This window comes from Neovison vison, chromosome 11 (genome assembly GCF_020171115.1).
Source record: "Neovison vison isolate M4711 chromosome 11, ASM_NN_V1, whole genome shotgun sequence".
Classification (NCBI taxonomy): Eukaryota; Metazoa; Chordata; class Mammalia; order Carnivora; family Mustelidae; genus Neogale; species Neogale vison.
The window spans coordinates 103070840-103090287 of NC_058101.1; the positions used below are offsets into that span (position 1 = coordinate 103070840).

The 19448-nt window shown below is 36.2% G+C and overlaps 1 protein-coding gene across 4 annotated transcripts in view; it reads right to left on the bottom strand.

Annotated features, from left to right (window-relative positions):
• The window catches only part of GSTCD (glutathione S-transferase C-terminal domain containing), a 125342-nt gene that overhangs the window by 5221 nt on the left and 100673 nt on the right, over nucleotides 1-19448 (bottom strand). For all 4 annotated transcript variants that reach the window (XM_044224358.1, XM_044224356.1, XM_044224357.1 and 1 more), the window contains exons 8-10: nucleotides 18520-18648; nucleotides 3866-3999; nucleotides 1889-1919 (exon numbers count right to left, since the gene is read on the bottom strand). In XM_044224358.1, the coding sequence (XP_044080293.1) occupies nucleotides 1889-1919; nucleotides 3866-3999; nucleotides 18520-18648 (294 nt within the window). The remainder of the gene's footprint in view (nucleotides 1-1888; nucleotides 1920-3865; nucleotides 4000-18519; nucleotides 18649-19448) is intronic.

The following is a 19448-nucleotide window of genomic DNA, read 5'->3' on the forward strand; positions in this document are numbered from 1 at the left end:
ACTCTCAAGATATTTGGGCACTGCCTCCGTTTAGTTCTGCCTGGCAGCCCACCTATCGTGGTTCAGTTAAGAAATATCTTGCCACAGTATCCAGGAAGTTCAGACCTTTCTCTGGTGCCTTAATACCTGTGACCCTCAAAAGGGTTGATGGCCAAGCAGCTTTTGGGGGTGTGGGAGAAGGAGTAGACAAAGGTGAGCTGGGTACCCGTGAGTTTTCTGCTCTCTGGAAGAGCCTGGGCGCCCTGTTGCTACTCTTTAGAAATGTTATACTCTTTTCTAGCCCGTGAGACTGTGGCACCCGACCTCTTCACTGATGTAGGTTTTTTCCATGCATCTTCTCAGTTTGGTTTTAGCTAGCATCTCTCAAAGAAGCATTAAAAACAGGGGCCTAGTTTTTGTTTATTTTCCAACTCCTTGTCTACTTTATTGGCAGGGTCTTATAAAAGAAAGGTAAGGTGTTTTGAATCTTAGAAGATAAAGTTCCCTGGGTCCTGATTTTCCAAAAAACCTTAGAGTTCCCTAAGACATACAAACTTTAAAATCCAGTAGGCAAAGACCAGGAAAATCTGGTTCTGGATGAAGGCATCAGCATTCTTCCTCTGTAGGTTTCTGTGTATGGTCAGAGCAGGAGAAGGGGTGGGGGTGGGGAATGGAGGGTGGGAAATAGAGTTGGAGGTACCTGTTTAAGGGTTATAAAGTAGAGGTGAAGGAGATATATGTGCCAAGGTGGTAGAAATGAACATTTTTAGGTCACTGTCCCCCACTACTTAACTGTTGGATGGAGAAAGGAAAAATCTTGAAAGGTGGGGCTGGCATGTAAAATGAGACTATATATTTTTAGTGTGTCTGTGCAAGAAGTGAACTAAGAATCTGATTTATCAAGTTTTAATGAAATTATTCATATATTTCTGGCAAGTATCATTTACCATGTTCTAGACTGCATTATGTCATGTTATTGACGAATTAGTTGGTGATATTTGGGAAACTGGAAACTAGTTTGCTCAGATTGATGCCCCAAAACTATGTAATGTTCTGACTACTGCTGAGAAACAGTTCTTGTGTTTCTTCATGCCTTATGAGTAGAGGCACTGCTTTTGTTCCAGACAAGGGCTTGGCAAACTCCAGCCTATAAGCCAAATCCACTCTATGACCTCTTTCTCTACGGCTCTGAAGTTAAAAACAGTCTTTACATTTTTAAAGGATTGTACACCACCACCACCAAAAGCAACAAGAATGGCAAGGACAAAGTAGAATAGTGGGGAGGTTTTTAAGTGCCTGACAAAACCTAAAATTTTTACCATCTGACCTTTTACAGAAAAGTGTGCCTGTGTTCTAGAGTATCTTCTCAAAGATGTTTATATAGTGAGCAACTTTGGAAAATACATATGTCTCGCTCTGGAGCAAAGGGCAGGAATGCTTGCTTAAAGATTAAATCTTAAGACATCTGGGTTTCCTAAGCTCAGTTTCCCTCTCCTGTAATGTAATTCACTGTGCATGTAGCGGTCGTGTGGCCCTTTTTGTGCTGCCCTGTGGAAACTGGGTCTCGGGAAGTCAGGACAAAAATGAGGATAGCCTGGGTTCTCCTGCCGGGTGTCTGACTCAGAGTGTCTGCCATCTGCCAGCATCCATGAAATGGTGGGAGGCTAGCATGGGAGCTTACAGGCTAAACTCTCAGACCCCTCACAGATCTTGCCACCTACTTGAACTTGAATCTTGATTTACAAAACAAAACAAAACACAAAAAAATACCCACTCCCAATATTACATGTTGATGAGTAATTCCAAGATAACTATAGATTATATATCCCATTAGAAATTTGGGAGGGGAAAAATACAAAGAAGGAATAAAAAGTATATTAGAAATATGTCTAGAATTTTTTAAGTTTACCTTATATGATAACGTTTTCTTGAATTGTTCACTGAAATAGAAAAGAAAAAAAGTTATTTTAAACACCAAAGATTAGGAATCCAGATAACAAAGATTAGGAGCAGAAATACTCTGTTTCTATGATATTATAGAAATACAGAAGCAACTATAAACAAAAGTAGGTATTTTATCTGAGGAGTATATAACGTGATCTTAAACTAAAAGCTATGCCAGTTTGAAATGTCTCTGTTAAAAGTAAAAAACATACTCTCAATGTGCTATTAATTTTGAAAAAATTTTCAAAGATTGTTTACACTATTAGAGATGCACAACCATTTTTTTTTTTTTCCTCTTCCCCACATGGGTGCACACAGATCCAGGGGTTTTAAAATGTAGGTTTTACTACTATTTAGGTATGGTGAGGCTAACAGATCAGGAAATATTTGCCATTGAAAAGATAGTTTTTTTCCCCAACAGTTCCCAAGAGGAGAGGGCATGCCATGCCACACAGGGCCACATGGGAAGCACCAGGGCTATAGGAGACAGAGGGAGTGGGATACAATGTGGGCAAGAGCCTTTATTAGGGATTCCATAGGAAGAGATGATAAGGCAGGATGAGCAAGCTTAGGACTGGGTAGTTTGGATAATGCCAGTGGTTTTGGGGATAGGGGCTGTCCGTAGTTGTCTGGCACCTGACACTGGGGTGCTAAAGGCAGGGGGATAATGGCCTGGGAGTGTCTTCCAATGACAAAAGGAGAAAATGGCAATAAACCTACAGAGATAAGAAAAAGTTGACAGACACTAAGGTAAGATTTTAAAATCAACTAAATGAAGCGAGAGGCTAAATAACTCAAATTAACATTCTTAAAAATCTTTATAGTGCTAGACTTACAGATTTATTGCTGGTCTGTATCTGTATAGATTCAGAGCAGAGTGAAATTTTAGCTATTGAATAAACCTTAAGTTATGCTTATTTGCTTTTCCAAAGCTCCTTTGGTTTTCTCTCAGCTAGTTGCAAATTGTGGTAAAGAACAAAACAATGAAAATAAAGAAAAAAACCAAAGACAAAGAAAAAGAAGGCTATTATTTGTACTTTATTACTTTACTCAGATGCCTTTAAATATAAATTCTGATGGGAATTTTCTAAGATTTCTTAAAAGTAATCATGCAAATGGCCAGAGTCTTTTTTATGATAGACAATACAATTTTAAAACAAAATATTTAATCTATTCTATAATTAAAATGATCAGCATGATTCTCAATAACTATGGTTCAGAGAGATGTCATAAACACCATGACACTATCCCTCCAATAGGTTAGGTCAAAGGGGTGAGAAGTAAAATGTCTCCCTCTTGGAGGTGGGATAAGAAGGACTGAAATGGCTGTCCGGCTTGCAGAAACATCAGCACTCATGGGCAGTATTTAAAAATACTGTACCTGGCAACAGCTCACATTTTATTGAATGCTTACTCTATGCTGCTTCTAGGTGCTTTAGATAGACATCATTCAATTCTCACAAAAATCTTGAGTTGGTTCCTATTATAACCTTCATTTTGTAGATGAGAAAATGTAGGCAAAAAGAGCTGAAGTTAATCGCCTGAGGTGACACGACTTAAAAAAGTCAGAGGAGGTCCTAAGCGCTTAACCACAGCACCCACTGCCTCTCATAGGTGATGAGAAATGCCGAACTAGAAATTCAGATTTCTAGTCAGCTCACTTTCAGACAGACTCGCTTCTAAAGTTGAGGAGCTAGATGCAGGAGAAAACTCAAGGAGCAGCCGGAGAGGAGAGCTTCCCTTCCTTACGTAACTCCTAAACAGCACCTGCCTTTGTGGAAAGAGGAAGTGAGTTCAAACTGAAATCTCACTGCAACTTTGTTATCAAAGGAGTTTCGTGCTTTAGTTCTGTTCCCCACATTGGGGCCTTAGGGCTCAAAGGAGTTTCGTGCTTTAGTTCTGTTCCCCACATTGGGGCCTTAGGGCGAACACGACATTTCACCTTTTGGGAAAATGAAACTTTGAGGTGTTCTGAATGAAACCGTAACAGCAAGGGCAGGTGACAAAGGAAGCCCGGGTTTTGATGCAGTGCTCAATCACCATGTCTGTGGCCACTCCGCAAGCATGCAGTGCCACCTGGAAAACAAAACCAGACGTCAGCACTGAGTTCCTGCCTCACCAGCACTCCTGCTTCGGTGCCTTCTTCTTTCTTTCTTTCCTTTTTTTTTTTAACTCTTTGTGAGGATCTGAGGACTGATCCCCTGGAGGCTTCAAGTTACCAGAACATTATTCCATAATAGTTTAGATAGTTCCCATCTGGACATACCAAAGGGCTAGTCAGCTATTCATATTAATTAAGAAAGCTAAGCAAGGCTGAGAGATTACAAATGGAACGCTGCAACAGAAGCATAAGATTTATTCAATGGAAAATCTGACATGATGTTAAATATGGAAAATTCAATATGTATGCATGTCTAAGCTGGTGCTCTTGGTGATTATTAATTTAGTTCAGTTGTAGCATTGTGGCAAGAACACGAGATTGAAATCTGAATGTCTAGTTTCAAACTGTAGTAGCCTATGAGATCCTGGGCCATGTAAAATTTAACTTCCTTGGGCCTCGGTCTGCCCAACTATAAACTATGGTTAACAGTACTGACATATAACAATGATGTTGCAAAAATTAAATAAAAACATATTCGAAAACATTCTTTCAAATACTATATGAATATAATCTAAACAACGTTCTAGGAAAACTGATCAAATAATATTTATGGATCCCTTTTCATATTCATATAACAGGTCATATAATTCATAAAAATAATAATTTATACATAATTCATATTTATGAATTCAATAATTCATAAAAAATCCCTAAAAATGATCTTAAGATATGTTTTCAAAACAAATTCCTTAAATATACCTATATTGTGACACAATCTAAAGTAGACAATTATGAAAACTATTAGGCTAAATAAAGCAAAACAGGACCCTATTAAAAAAAAATCTGATATGGGGATCTTAAAAAAATATAGTATTTTGTCAGAAATATGCTCAGATCTCTGACAACTTCAAGGTAGAGAGGGTCTTTCAGAGTGAAGAGGAGATTTTCTGGAAATTTCTGAATGTGAGTATCGTAAGTTAGATTCCCTTCTTAAACTGGAAAACCAAAAGCTATGCTGTATTGGGAAGAGGAAAGCATGATTTCTGCTCTCAATCCTTCTGAATTTCCCCTCCTTTTAGGCTTATATTGATTTAGAAGTCAATGGTCCAGAAGTCAATGGTCCCTGTGGTTGTTGTCAATCCCCTTTCACTCTGAAAATCGAGCCTGGGAAGGCTGCCATTCGGTGGAGGCAGCCACTACTGGGTAACTGCAAGTAAAGAACTTTGGTTTTTCATCTGTCCCTTTTATTTAATCAGCTTTGCAGGGTAAAAATCGGGCTAGTTCTTATTTTCATGAGTAGCTAGAGAAAACCTCACCATTAAAGTTGTAGATGCATATTCCCCTGGAGGGGAAGAAAAGAGAACCAACACTCCCTGAGTGCCCTTTATGTGGAGACACTAGGTTGGGCGAAGGCATGCAGATCTTTCTATGCCTACAAGGGCCCTGAAAGATTTTTATCTCTGTTTTAGAAGTAAGAAAACTAAGGCTCAGAGAAATTAAGAACATGCCCACAACAAAGCAAATTCTTAGCGGCAGGATCCTGACCCCAGAGCCTGAACCCATACGTTAATTACATCAGGCTGCTTCTCTGCAAAACTCTTTTAAGAATCTTAAAAGTATGGACAATTTACTTTTATAAATCTCTCTTCACTTAGGTTCACACTCCCTTTGCTACATGCAAAATAATGAGTTTATTTCCCTCATTGAAACAGAACAACTAAATCTAAGAACTGTTTACCCAATGGATTTTAGTCCTAAAAGGTTTTATTGTTTCATATGCTCCTAATTTCCATTGTTACCAAATGCAGATCAGAAAGATCAGGCAAATAACGAAGAGAGATATAGATCAATAGAACAATCTGAATATGAACATTGAGCATAAAACAAATGTGGCACTTCAAACCACTGGGAAAAAGACGTACTTTTAATTCACTTTTTTAAAGATTTTATTTTTAAGTAATCTCTATTCCCAACATGGGAATAGAACTTACAACCCTGAGATCAAAAGTTGCATGCTCTACCAACTAAGTCATCTAGTGCCAGAAGATGGGCTTTTTAATAAGTGATGTTGAGTTAACTTGACAGCCATATGAAAAATAAAATGAGATCTTTTCCTCTCACCACACATAGTATATTTCAAATGGATTAGATATTTTAAAGCACAAAACAACAACAACCAATAATGAATTCCTCTATAACCTAGGTGAGTCGAATACTTAACTATGTCTGAAATTCTATATATAATAAAGAGTAAGTTAATAAATTTGACAAAAACGAAAAAAATTAGATGGCAAAGAAACAAAAACCATACATAAAAAGACAAATGACAAAGTGAGAAAAAAATTGGCAACTTAAAGCATTAACAAAAAGTTAATATCCCTAATACATATCAAGTTTCTGAAAATAAAGAGAAGTATATAATCTGATAGTAAAATGGACAAAAGATTTGGAAAATTCAGAAACAAAAATATGTGAATATTGTCTTAAACCAAAGTTGTTCAATATTGTTCATGTTGCAAAAATTAAATAAAAACATATTCGAAAACATTCTTTCAAATACTATATGAATATAATCTAAACAACGTTCTAGGAAAACTGATCAAATAATATTTATGGATCCCCTTTTCATATTCATATAACAGAATTATTGAGAATTATTACATTAAGATACTACTTATCACCCATTAAAGTGGCAAAATTCTAAAATTTGATGACAATCTATGGGCCAGGGTATGGGGAAACAGATAATGTCATACATTGCTGGTGGGAATATAAAAACATCACAACCCCATGAAGGAGGAATTTAGCAATATCCAGCAAAATTACATGAGTAATTTGCGAACTCACTTCTAAAAATCTGTTCAAGAGAGACACTGGCCAAAACATAAAAAGATTTATTCATTGAAGCAATATTTGAAATAACAACAAGATGGAAACAAGCCAATTTTCCATTGAAAGAGGACTCGCGGCTTGCTCTGAAGTTCTGAAAAGGAATGAGGAACATTTCTCTGCAGGGCCATGGTAGAGATTATTAAGTGAAAAATAATGTTAAAAGAGTTCTCAAACTATTTTCAGTAACCATCACTGGTGTCTGTATTTTTGTTTTAAGACTCAAATGTGTATATTGTGAGATAAAGCAAATAAGAAATACGCTAATGGTGCCATTAGGAAACAGAGCTTTTTTTTTTTTTTTTTCCTTAAAAGTATAGGAGAAAGAAGAAAGAGATATGAGATAGCTAAGTGAGGCTAAGTTAAAATCCCATAGTTCTCGGGGCACCTGGGTGGCTCAGTGGGTTAAAGCCTTTGCCTTCTGCTCAGGTCATGATCCCGGTTTTTCTCATTGGGCTCTCCGCTCAGCAGGGAGCCTGCTTCCCTTCCTCTTTCTGCCTACTTGTGATCTCTGTCTGTCAAATAAATAAATAAAAAATCTTAAAAAAAAAACAAAAAAACCCACAGTCCTGAATTTAAATTGGAAGTGTCAGTATTTACCCATGATGATTAAAAAAAAAAAAAAAAAATTGCCTTGCTCAGACCACAGTAAATCCTGGAAGACCAAACCAGTGGCAATGACTATCCCCAGTACCTAAATTGTGGTAATCAAAATAGCATTTTCATTTAAAAACAATTTAGAGCTGCATGAAGGAATAGCCACTGCCAGGTAGCAGGCAGGAAATGCGTAAGATGAGCTGGAACATCGTGTTATATGGAAAGCACGGAGATATGAAATACTACTAATGTCCTATCGATAGGACTCAGGAGCTAACCTCAAGAGACTCCCACTGAACAGACATCTGAGCATCAGCAAGAATAAGAAGTGCAATACAGTAATACTAAGCATTTCAAACATTAAACAGATGAGTCCATAATCATACTGGGGGGAAAAAAAACCTGGTCACTTTCAGTACATAACCAACTCACTTTAAAATCCAGAAAATACAGGGGAAGAATCAAATTTTATCCGGTCTTTCCTAATTTACTGACTGTACCTCTGCATAACCGAACAGTTAATAAAGAAAAGTAAACGAAGATGGAATGATAAGATAAGAATATCACCCTTGTGCAATCCTTGCTGAAGTAATAGAGCTAAGGTCAATGACCACAAATGCTGCTAAGGTTGCGCAAGAGACAACCAGATGGAAGTGCCTACTGACAGAACACACCACCACCTATGATACAGTCTTACCCCAAAGTAAACCTGATCTGATTATGTTTCTACAATCTAGATCTAAGCACCCACTTCTAAGCAATCTTGGGAACAGGGTAATATGTGATACAACACCAGGGGGATCTGACCAGCAAAATCCAAATTGAGGGAATTTCTACAGGAGAAATGACATGGTCATGTAAACAAACTTTAAGGGAAAAAAAGAGACTGGGATGGTGTAGGAGGAAGAATGCATCTACGTGCCCATATCTGAAACCTGTCAACATGGCAAAAGGACTTTTTTCAGATGTTATTAAAGATTAAGAACATGAAAATACCAAGATTATTCTGGATTTACATGGGTGGGTTCAATCGAATCACATGAGGCCTTCAAAGTAGAGAACTTTCTCAGACCAGAAGCAAGAGAAATGAAGCCCAAGGAAAAGTCAGAGATTTGAGGCAAGAGAATGACTTGAACCACCATGGCTGGCTTTCATGGGTAGCTCTAGGAAGTGGAGAATGAATCCTGGCTGAGCCAGCGAAGGAGCTGGAACCTGAATCCTACAATGTATGGAACTAAATTCTCCAGACAACCTGAATCATCCCGAAGTGGATCTCCCTCAGAGCCTTTAGATAAGAGCCACACCAAAGCAGCAGCTGACTTGGACCTAATGACACCTGGAGCACAGAAGCTAGCTGAGCCCATCTGGATTTCTCATCTATAGAACTGTGAGATAACAAACTGGTGTTATTTTAAGCTGCTAAGTTTGTGGTCATTTTTTTGACAAGAGAAATAGAAAACTAAAGCAGGTGAAAACCTATATATTTTCAGCTTTAAGAGTCATATTAACCATTGCAATTTTTGTGTCTTATTTCAATCCTTATTAAAAGAAATACAGTGTAAAAATCATGACAACTGATGGAGAGAGCTTCTACAGCAACATAAAGGTGATTTTGCTCAGTAATTTGCTATTGTCTTGTATTAATCACTAAAGGCCTATAATTACTCCTTACAGTCCTAGAAATTGCAGAATTTATTCATTCAGTCATCATTCACTCATTCAACAATCACCGGGCATTTTGTCTGGTGGTGACTAGGAATGCAAAAGTCAGAAATATAATCCCTGTTGTATGTTCTGTCATAGTAACAACGGAATCCAAACTACTTAATACATTAATCGACTCAACCTGGGAATCATATATGTTGAAACAACTCATAAAGTTCATAAAATATCATGTCTTTCATGTGTGTGATTTACCAGGGATACAAAGAAGAGGAAAACACTACACATACAACAAGACACAAACAGTACACAAACTTGTCTAATACAAGACAGAATACGTTAAGTGCCACTGAAAAAATACAAACAGAAACATCAAAGGAAGGACAGGGCATATTCAGATGGGGAGAACTCAGGCAGGGATTCCTGGAGTAGGTGGCATTTGAGGGCCTTGTAGAGTAGAAGAGAGTTTAGAAAGCAAAGAAGTAACAAGCACTCAGGCAAAAGAACAGATGGCATTTTCATGAAATACAGTGATACTAATATTAGTAATAATATAAAATTTAATATTTATTGAGTAAGGCATTAAGTGCTTTCCATGTATTTGCTCATTTAACACAATAACCCTACAAAATTAAGTATAACTTTTTTAGTTTACCTTTTTATTGTGGTAAAAATATATACAAGATTTACCATCTTAACATTTTTTTTAAAGATTTTATGTATTTATTTGACAGACAGAGATCACAAGTAGGCAGACAGAGGGGGAAGCAGGCTCCCTGCTGAGCAGGGAGCCCGATGCGGGGCTTGATCCCAGGACCCTGAGATCATGACCCGAGCCGAAGGCAGAGGCTTTAACCCACTGAGCCACCCAGGCGCCCCACATCTTAACAATTTTTAAGTGTTCACACTGTTGCGAACTTTTTCATCTTGCAAAACTGAAACTCCAGGGGCGCCTGGGTGGCTCAATTGGTTAAGCGACTGCCTTTGGCTCAGGTCATGATCCTGGAGTCCTGGGATCAAGTCCCGCATTGAAATTCCTGCTCAGTAGCGAGTCTGCTTCTCTCTCTGACCCTCTCCCCTCTCATGCTCTCTCTCTCCCTCTCTCTCGTAAATAAAGTCTTTTAAAAAAAACAAAAAACAAAAAACTGAAACTCCATACCAACTGAACAGCAACTTCCCTCTTCTGCTTCCCCTCAGCTCCTGGTAACCATCATTCTGCTTTCTGTTTCCATGCATGGAACTACCTTAGATACCTCATATAAGAGGAACCTTACAGTATTTGTCTTTTTGTAACTGGCTCATTTCACTTAGCATCCTCAAGTTTCATCCAGGTTGTAGCATTATAAGATCTCCTTTTTTTCAAAGGCTAAATTTTATATATATATATACACATATATATGTATATATATAATATAAATTATAAATTATATGTATATATAAGTTATATATCACATTTTGTGTGTATATGTGTATATATACATATATATCACATTTTGTATGTATGTATATGATACATGTACATATATGTATATATATCACATTTTGTTTATCTATTCATCTGTCCATGGACATTTGAGTTGCTTCCACCCCTTGGCTATTGGGAATAGTGCTGCTGTGAACAGAGGTTTGCAAATATCTAAGTAGGTACTACTTTAAGATAAGGAAATTGAGGCCCAGAGAGGGTAGGTAACCTGTTCCAGGTCACAGAGCAAATCAAAGACCGTTACTCAGACAGTTTGAGGCCTCCATCCTAGATAACTACTCTTTACAAATACATCCCCTCTCTTTTATTCATTTCATTGGTCCTACTATGTTCTGAAATTACAAGAAGATAGGGAACTAGCATGTATTCAGTATCTGCTAGATGTCAAAATCTTTACATTGGGGGGTGCCTGGGTGGCTCAGTGGGTTAAGCCTCTGCCTTCGGCTCGGGTCATGATCTTGGGGTTCTGGGATCGAGCCCCGCATCAGGCTCTCTACTCAGCGGTGAGCCTGCCTCCCCCTCTCTCTGCCTCTCTGCCTACTTGTGATCTTTGTCAAGTAAATAAGTAAAATATTTTTAAAAAAATCTTTACATTGATTTTTTTATTTAATCAATTATTATCTTAGTTTAATATGTCAAGTAGCTCTTATTATCTCCATTTGCAATAACATGTCTAAAGTCACCCAACCAGCAAGACCTGGTCTGAGGTCACAAGTGACGAAGCCAAGATTTAAACTCAAACTGCCTGATAACAAACTTGGCTCTAGTTCTCCATGTTCTCATTTGCTCCTTTCTGAGATGTAGGGATTGAACAGGAAGTCATCCACTGGATTCCAGGCCCAGCTCTCTCACTAACTTGCTTTGCTCCTATGTAGATACAGATAGCTCCAACTGCTCCATCTGTAAAATGAGAAGGATGAACTGGATGATCTCTAAATCTGCCCAGCCCAATTAGGCTCTGAACCTTTGCTTCTCAAAGAAGGATTCTTAATCAATTATCTTAGACAGAAGTAGGTGTGGTCCTAACTGTGCACTCATGTTCTCTCCCCAATCCCTTTGAAAACTTTTGTGCAATTATATGACAGATAATTGGCTTTACAGTAATAACAAAGAGTCCTTTGTTTTGTACACTCTTCCACCCCTAGAACATCTGGCAACCAAAGCCAATGCTTTTCAACTCACTGGTTTTCTTTCCTGAAATCTAGCACTTCTTTGATATAAGTGCAGATTGTTATCCCTTGATTTATAAATATTAGACATTATCTATTGATTTTCCATTATGGAAGACGAAGTTTTACTTGATGAAGTGGGTTTTTTTTTTTTTTTAAATACTTAATCCTTTTCCCTTTTACCATGCTCTTAATACTACCTCCAACTTTATTTATGTAATGTCTTTATTATTGTTGCTTTACATATATACTGTTCACTGCTGAGCTAAGCGTGTTATATAGTTTTTTTTAAACACTCAAGCCTCTCCCTACTCAAAGCTTTGTAAAATGCCCTATTGTATAACTTTCTACTGTATAAAAACTACTAAGTAATCAGTCTCATTTTTCTTTCCTGAAAATCTTTCCTGGGCTTTCTGACCTTTAACTAAATGACTCAATGCTTTCTAGGCCTTTTGCCTAGCTCTGGTGCTGAGATTTCTTTTGCCATCATACTGAGAATTTTCTTCACCTCCTTTTGTGTTAGATTCCACTTATTCCTTTTTCTTATTATTCTCTTGTGTCAGTGAAACACATATTCTAGGAGTTTCCTGAAGTGCATTTCTTGAGATGTTAATATTTTCCTTATTACTTTCACACTTAAAAAAAAAATGTTTTATTTCAGGTTCTATTTCTCTTTTTGTTCTATTTTTACAGGTGATGTCATACTTCATTTTTTAGATTTTCTACTTGTTTTTTTTTTTTTTCAATTTTGGTTAATATATTTTTAATTTCCAAGAAGTTCCTTCTTGTTCTCTATTAGTTCATTTTTGTTCCTCCCCCATCCCATCTTTTCATTCTGCCCTTGTTTCCTTCATGTAATATCTTCTCTAATCTTTCCATGGATGAGATCCTTTGTTATGTATGCTTTTGGTCTCTATCTTCTATTTCAGAGGTTTTCCACATTTGATATTCCTTGGCTGTCAGTTCACATTAAAGAACGAATCACTAAGAGGTTGACTGGAAATACTGAATGAAAACTGGTGAGCTTCACTAGTGACTGAGTGATCAGGTGGCTAGCTGCTTTTTCTTTTCTTTTTTTTTTTTTTAATTACAGCTATAGTATTTATAGTCATTTTCTCTGGGGACAGCTCTGATTCTAAAGACAAACATTTTTTGATCTCTTTGATTGAGAACATGATTCCAGCTTCTGAAGTTCTGGAAGTAAGGGCAACTGGTGGGTGAGGAGGAAGAGATCCAGCATTCAGTACGCAGATTCTCACGGAGTCCTTGTTTTCAGTATGGTACATCACCCTTGCCCTCCTCTGTGCCCAATATCCCTGTATCTTGAGCATCTCTGGGCTCAGTTTCTTCATAGAATAACCTTCTAGTTCCTTGCAGGAGTCATGGAGTATACACAAGATGGAGGTAAGTATCTGGGTCTCTAAATATTTTTTTTAATTTTTTTATTAACATATAATGTATTATTAGTCCCAGGGGTACAGGTCTGTGAATTGCCATCTAAAATTTTTAAGTAAACATGATTTCAGCTCTTCCTTATCCCCTTCCCCTGAGGTTTCTGTGTCCTGAATTCTTGATACTGTCTGGGATTCAATGAGCAAAGTGACTTGCTTCCTGACCGTCACTCCTTCCCCTCATGCATTTAAGTTTCTTTCCTCTTTTTCTACTCAATAGTTTACCATTTTTCTTCAGTGTGCTTTCTGCCTTCATATATTATGGTTCAAATTACAGAATCTTGAATGCAGTTTCATCAAAGATGGAGTATGATTCTTCTGGGTTTTGTTCTCCTTGTTATTTGGGGATCTGATCTTTCTTGGAGAGAAGGAGGTTGAAATGCCTCTATCTGCTGTCTTCAAGTGGAAGTGCTCTATTTTGTCTTAATGTCTTTTCAAAACTATGTCTGCAGACTACATACTTCCTCAAGTTCCTTTTCTTTTAAAATAAGGATTATATAAATTATTTATCAAAGGTATTATTGAATTACATTATGTAATTGCATATTTATTGTACTGTATACAATTACATTGTGTAATTGTATACTAACATACATAACTTGAAATGAGCTTGTAATTAAGCACTCAGCACTGATAAACTACAATCATATAAAAAATTATTATGGATAAGATAGAAAAAGATAAATACATAACTCAAAAATAAACCATTTTGAGATTTTGATATATATTGACAATATAGAAAATATTCACCATTCCTGTTAAAAATCAATACCTTATCACCTGGTTCAGAAGATTCTGTTACTGTTGGAATTATCCAGCAAAAAAATTTGCTGGGCAAGCTGTTTAGCATTGATAGTTTTTGTTTTTCAATACAGTGTGTTTTACCTTTCTGTAATATTGTTTGAGTTCATGTGCATTAATATACACTGTAAGTTAGGTCTTAAAAAGCATAATTTTTTAAAAAAGATTTTATTTATTTATTTGACAGACAGAGATCACAAGTAGGCAGAGAAGTAGGCAGATAGAAAGGGAAGCAGGCCCCCTGCTGAGCAGAGAGCCCGATGTGGGACTCGATCCCAGGACCCTGAGATCATGACCTGAGCCGAAGGCAGCGGCTTAACCCACTGAGCCACCCAGGCGCCCTTAAAAAGCATAATCTTGTAAAGTAAGTTTTCACAATAATGAAGAGTATTTGTCTTGCATTAGACAAAGAATTAATAGACCCCCCCTTTTTTTAAGCCTTAAAAATCCATTTGTGAAGCAGTTTTTTATGTTTCCCTTTAAGGGTTGTTAATCAATACATAGTGTCTTAGTTTGAGCAGTTATTAAAAAAAAAAAAAACAAACCCATACAGTGGGTGGGTTAAATAGCAAACATTTATTTGTCACAGCTCTGGAGGGTGAGAAGCCCAAGATCAGGGTGCTGGCAGATCTAATGTCTAGTGAGGAACCCCTTCCTGATTTGCCGAGAGACAGGACAGGAAGCAGGCTCTCTCTTCTTACAAGGGCACCAATTACATTTCAGGAGGGCTCTACCTTCATGACCTAATTACCTTCCAAGGGCCCCACCTCCTAATTCTGTGACATTAAGGGTAAGAAAGTCAACCTGGTGATAAAAGCAGTTATTAAAAGTCTACCTTTTCCAAAAAAAAAAAAAAAAGTCAACACAGGAATTTTTTGAAAGAGGACGCTAACATTCAACCCATAACATATACGTAATTCAGGACCATATAGCTACATGTGTTGAAACTGGGATGTTTCTTCTTCTTGGATGTTTCTTACTTTTGGAAAGTATTTTCCTCAGGACACTAATAGTCATTATAATCAAAAATCACAAAATAACAAGGTATTTCCATAATAATCACTTGTTTTGAAAGAAAAAAATATTTTATATGTTCAGAATTCTCTTAGATACCTTGTAATAATCCTTAGGAACCTATTAGCCTTTCTTGGCTAAAGAAGCAATCTATTATCTATCTCTTTATCTATGAAATATTAAACATATTTATTCTTCTATCTTTATTGCTTACCTTATCATGAATACAAAAGTAATATTTTAAATTTGAGGTATTTTGAAAGTATGGAAAATAATTTAAAAAAACATTATTATACAGTGTATAGAGAAAGCTACCTTTAAAAAAATCCATATTAGCATATTCCTTCCACCCTTTTTAAATGCAGAGATCACACTGACAACAGTAAAAGGTGGCCCAATTTACTGAGTACTTCCTGAAGGACACAGGGCCTCCTAAGTGCTTCCTCCTAAGTGCTTCACATATGTTGTATCACTATCCTATGAGCCAGGTATTTTATGCCTAATCTACACATAGAAAAACTGAGGATTAGTGACTTAAATAAATTGCCCAAAGTCATACAGCCAGTAATTGGCCAAGCTGAGATTTTGGCGCAAGGTTGTCCAATGTTAAAGTCCATACTCTTTACCATTATGTTTATTTTCTTTGTTTACCATCATAACTAATTTTTCATGTCATTAATAAATCACTGTAAATATCATGTAAAGTAAAGTAAAAATGTAAAATTTCTGTATGATTAGGCTTGTCTCAGGGAAGCCCTGCAGTCAACGAGCAATAATATACTTTTTAAATTTTGGCAAAATTTAAGAGCAAAAATGGAATATCATTTTTAAAGTTAAAATGTCTAGAGACTCCGAATGTTTTTATGAGCATATTGGCATTTGTACTTCTTTTTTTTTTTAAAGATTTATTTGTTTATTTGACAGAAATCACAAGGAGGCAGAGAGGCAGGCAGAGAGAGAGGAGAAAGCAGGCTCCCCACCGAGCAGAGAGCCTGATGCAGGGCTCAATCCCAGGACCCTGGGATCATGACCCGAGCCGAAGGCAGAGGCTTTAACCCACTGAGCCACCCAGGCGCCCTGGCATTTGTACTTCTAAAGACATATATTTCTCAAATAAGTACAATGTAAACCAGAAACTACAAGATGACTCTTTGGAACAAACAGTATTACCACCTCACTGATTCTGGTTATATTGGGCAGATATAGTAGGTGGACATGTTGGAAGACCTAATTAAAAGATCTGAAAGTAGGGGCGCCCGAGTGGCTCAGTGGGTTAAAGCCTCTGCCTTCGGCTCGGGTCATGATCCCAGGGTCCTGGGATTGAGCCCCACGTTGGGCTCTCTGCTCATCGGGGACCCTGCTTCCCCCTCTCTCTTTGCCTGCTTCTCTGCCTACTTGTGATCTCTGTCTGTCAAATAAATAAATAAAACCTTTAAAAAAAAAAGATCTGAAAATATTTAGATTTATTCTCTTTCATTATTTGAGATCAAACTAGTTTAACAACATTAGAAAATCTATTCATTTTTGCCTGCTATGGGTTGTTGTATTAATGGAAGTAAGACTAATAATTAGTATTTTAATTCTTATGTATAAATGATTTGCTTAAAGTTCTAAAGAGAGTTGATTCTAAGACTTTAAAATTCTCTCCTTAAAATCTGGTTTACATCATTATTTTCATATCTAAAGAAAAAAAGTAAAAGTAAAAGGTACTTACTAAGCAAAGATAAATGTTAACTAAGCCCTTATCAAAATACTACAAAATCACAAAACTATAAAATTATAAAATACCTGTACTTGAAATATCATAAAATCATGAATTAATGCAGTTTTAATGCATTTCCAATTCTGATTTCCTCTCTAGCTACACTATTTTCACTGTAATCTATTTAACACAAGAGTTGGAGCCACTGATGCATTCAGTTTGATTTATCTAGTGACAATACCTCAATTATCTTCCTAGGGAAAATTATTTTCTTGAGAGTAAATCTAATTTTAGCTTAATCCTCCAAGTAATTTTAATTCACTTTCTATATATCTTGACAAAAGTAATTATGGAAGAAAAAAGCCATTATGAACATACTCTTATGAAATGTAGAGAAAATATCACATCAAAAAAGATATACACATTTTCAGTTGGTGTTAGTGAATTATGACCTTGGGAGTTACAAGAATATGCCAGAATGATTTAGCACCTATAAACCACAGAAGGGTAAAGAGATGTATGGCTGATAAGATGGGAATTTTGTGATTTGAGAGGTAAGTAAAGGGGCAGCAATATTTTGCCATCTTAAATACTCTGCCTGGTGTACTGGTAACATGGGCATTGGCTTAATATCTCATTTCCTGGGAGAAGCTTTAAACTTTATGTCAATATTTATGTAAAATTTAGGTTGTACATAAATATATAGTTAATTTGAATTTGCTATTTCAGATGTCTGCATTTCCTGAATTTTCTTATTAACAGTTTATTTCTCTTCATATAGGCTTGGCCTGAGATAACCAATCTAGATCATGTCTACAAAGGAAACAAACTGCATACATTTTCACTGTAAAAGATAACAATAAACCTCACAAATTTTCAGTAGTGATATTTAGGAAATGAACATCACTGGACAAAAATCACAAGAACTATGAAAGTGTGAGTGTCTGAGACTGAAGAAGATTTCCAGCTAGACCAGCCTATCATGTATGTTTTGTAAACACAACCTTCCTTGAAAGTGATTTGGCAAATATATCAAAATCTTAAAAAAGCATCATAGTAATAATTACACATTATAACATGAAAAAAAAGAAACATGATTAATGAGTTGGGGAAAGATTTATGACAGTGTTCCATTAAAGCAAGATCTATGTAGTATGATGTCAACATACATGTAAATATGTATTTGTATGTGTGCATAAATATATGAAGACCAAAGCTTTTTGACACTATTCATTTCTCAGTAGTGGAAATATTGGTGGTTCTTCTTTGTATCATTATGTATTTTTCTATATTGAGCATTTGGTCCTTTAAAAATAAAAAAAAATTATTTAAAACAAATATAAGAAGTAATAGGAATATTTCTTTGTTTTTCTTTTCATTATCCTTTAAAAATGTAAATGTAACCAAGGGAGGTCATCGTTACTAGAATTCATTTGTTCATTCAATTAAGAACTGTTTTTAAGCACTTTCTATATGTCAAACATTGTTTCAGGCACTGGGCATTCTGCAGTGAAGAAGATAAAGCTCTCTGGGAGAAAAACCAATGTTACCTCCATCACATAATGGTGAAATGCTATGAATGAAATGATATTCATTAATGTGCTATGCTGTAGAGATAGAAAACAATGGTTATAAACTTATTTAGCAAAGAATATAAAAATATCTACTTTGACTAGTCTAAGGCATATAATTTTTCTTAAAGAAATTGAAATTGCTTGATTACTTACCCCAATATTAAACATTCCTGTAAAATACTCCATATTTGCTTGAATGAACCAAATGTTGCTTAAACCTAGTTCATCACTTCTCTTCTTAGCACGAATTAATGATAATTCCTTGTTTTCTATTAATGTAACCTAAATTTCACACAGGAAACAATAATACATTCAGTAACATAATTTAGACATTAGGGCAAAGTATTATTACTGTGTCTCTAAGTGTCCAGACTGTTGGGAAGGGAGAAAAAGAAACCATATATCCCTGATTCTGTTTCTCCACTGTTCTACTTTATGACCTTCTTCCTCTAATTCCAAACACCAAGTTGTTACTTTCCTTTATAACAAAACAGACACCCGTTAATCCCCCCACCCCCAGATTCCTTGTTTATTTTGCTTTTTATTTTCGAAAAAAGGAAAAGAATAGTACCCTCTTAGCCACCCTCTCTCCCCCAGCTTTCTGTTACATGTCATTCTGGCCAGTCTAGGAGTTCCTCCTCATCTTTTTCTTCTGTGAGGAATGACTGTAATTATTTTGCACCTTCCAGAGAGTTCACAAACAAAGAATCTGCCCCATTCATTTTGTATTTTTTTTAAAAGTCATCAAATTCTAGACTGTAGGCTAAAAGATGGTCACTGCAAGGAAATGATTTCACATGGCAGAAGACTAAAAAATAAGAAACTTCTAACAAATGGTGGCAATGACTGCATAAATTACGGTACATTTCCTTAAAAACATACTATGTAGTTACATTTTGGTGACATTTTAATAATGATATTTACAACTATTTGCAATAGGGAAAAACATTTACGCTACAATACTGAGTTAAAGCTGGTGACTAAAATTATATTTGCATTTTTAGCATTTGCAGCAATAAGCATCCTCATGGACAATGACTTGATGAGAACATGGGGAGAAAAGCATTTGATGGATGAGTGTG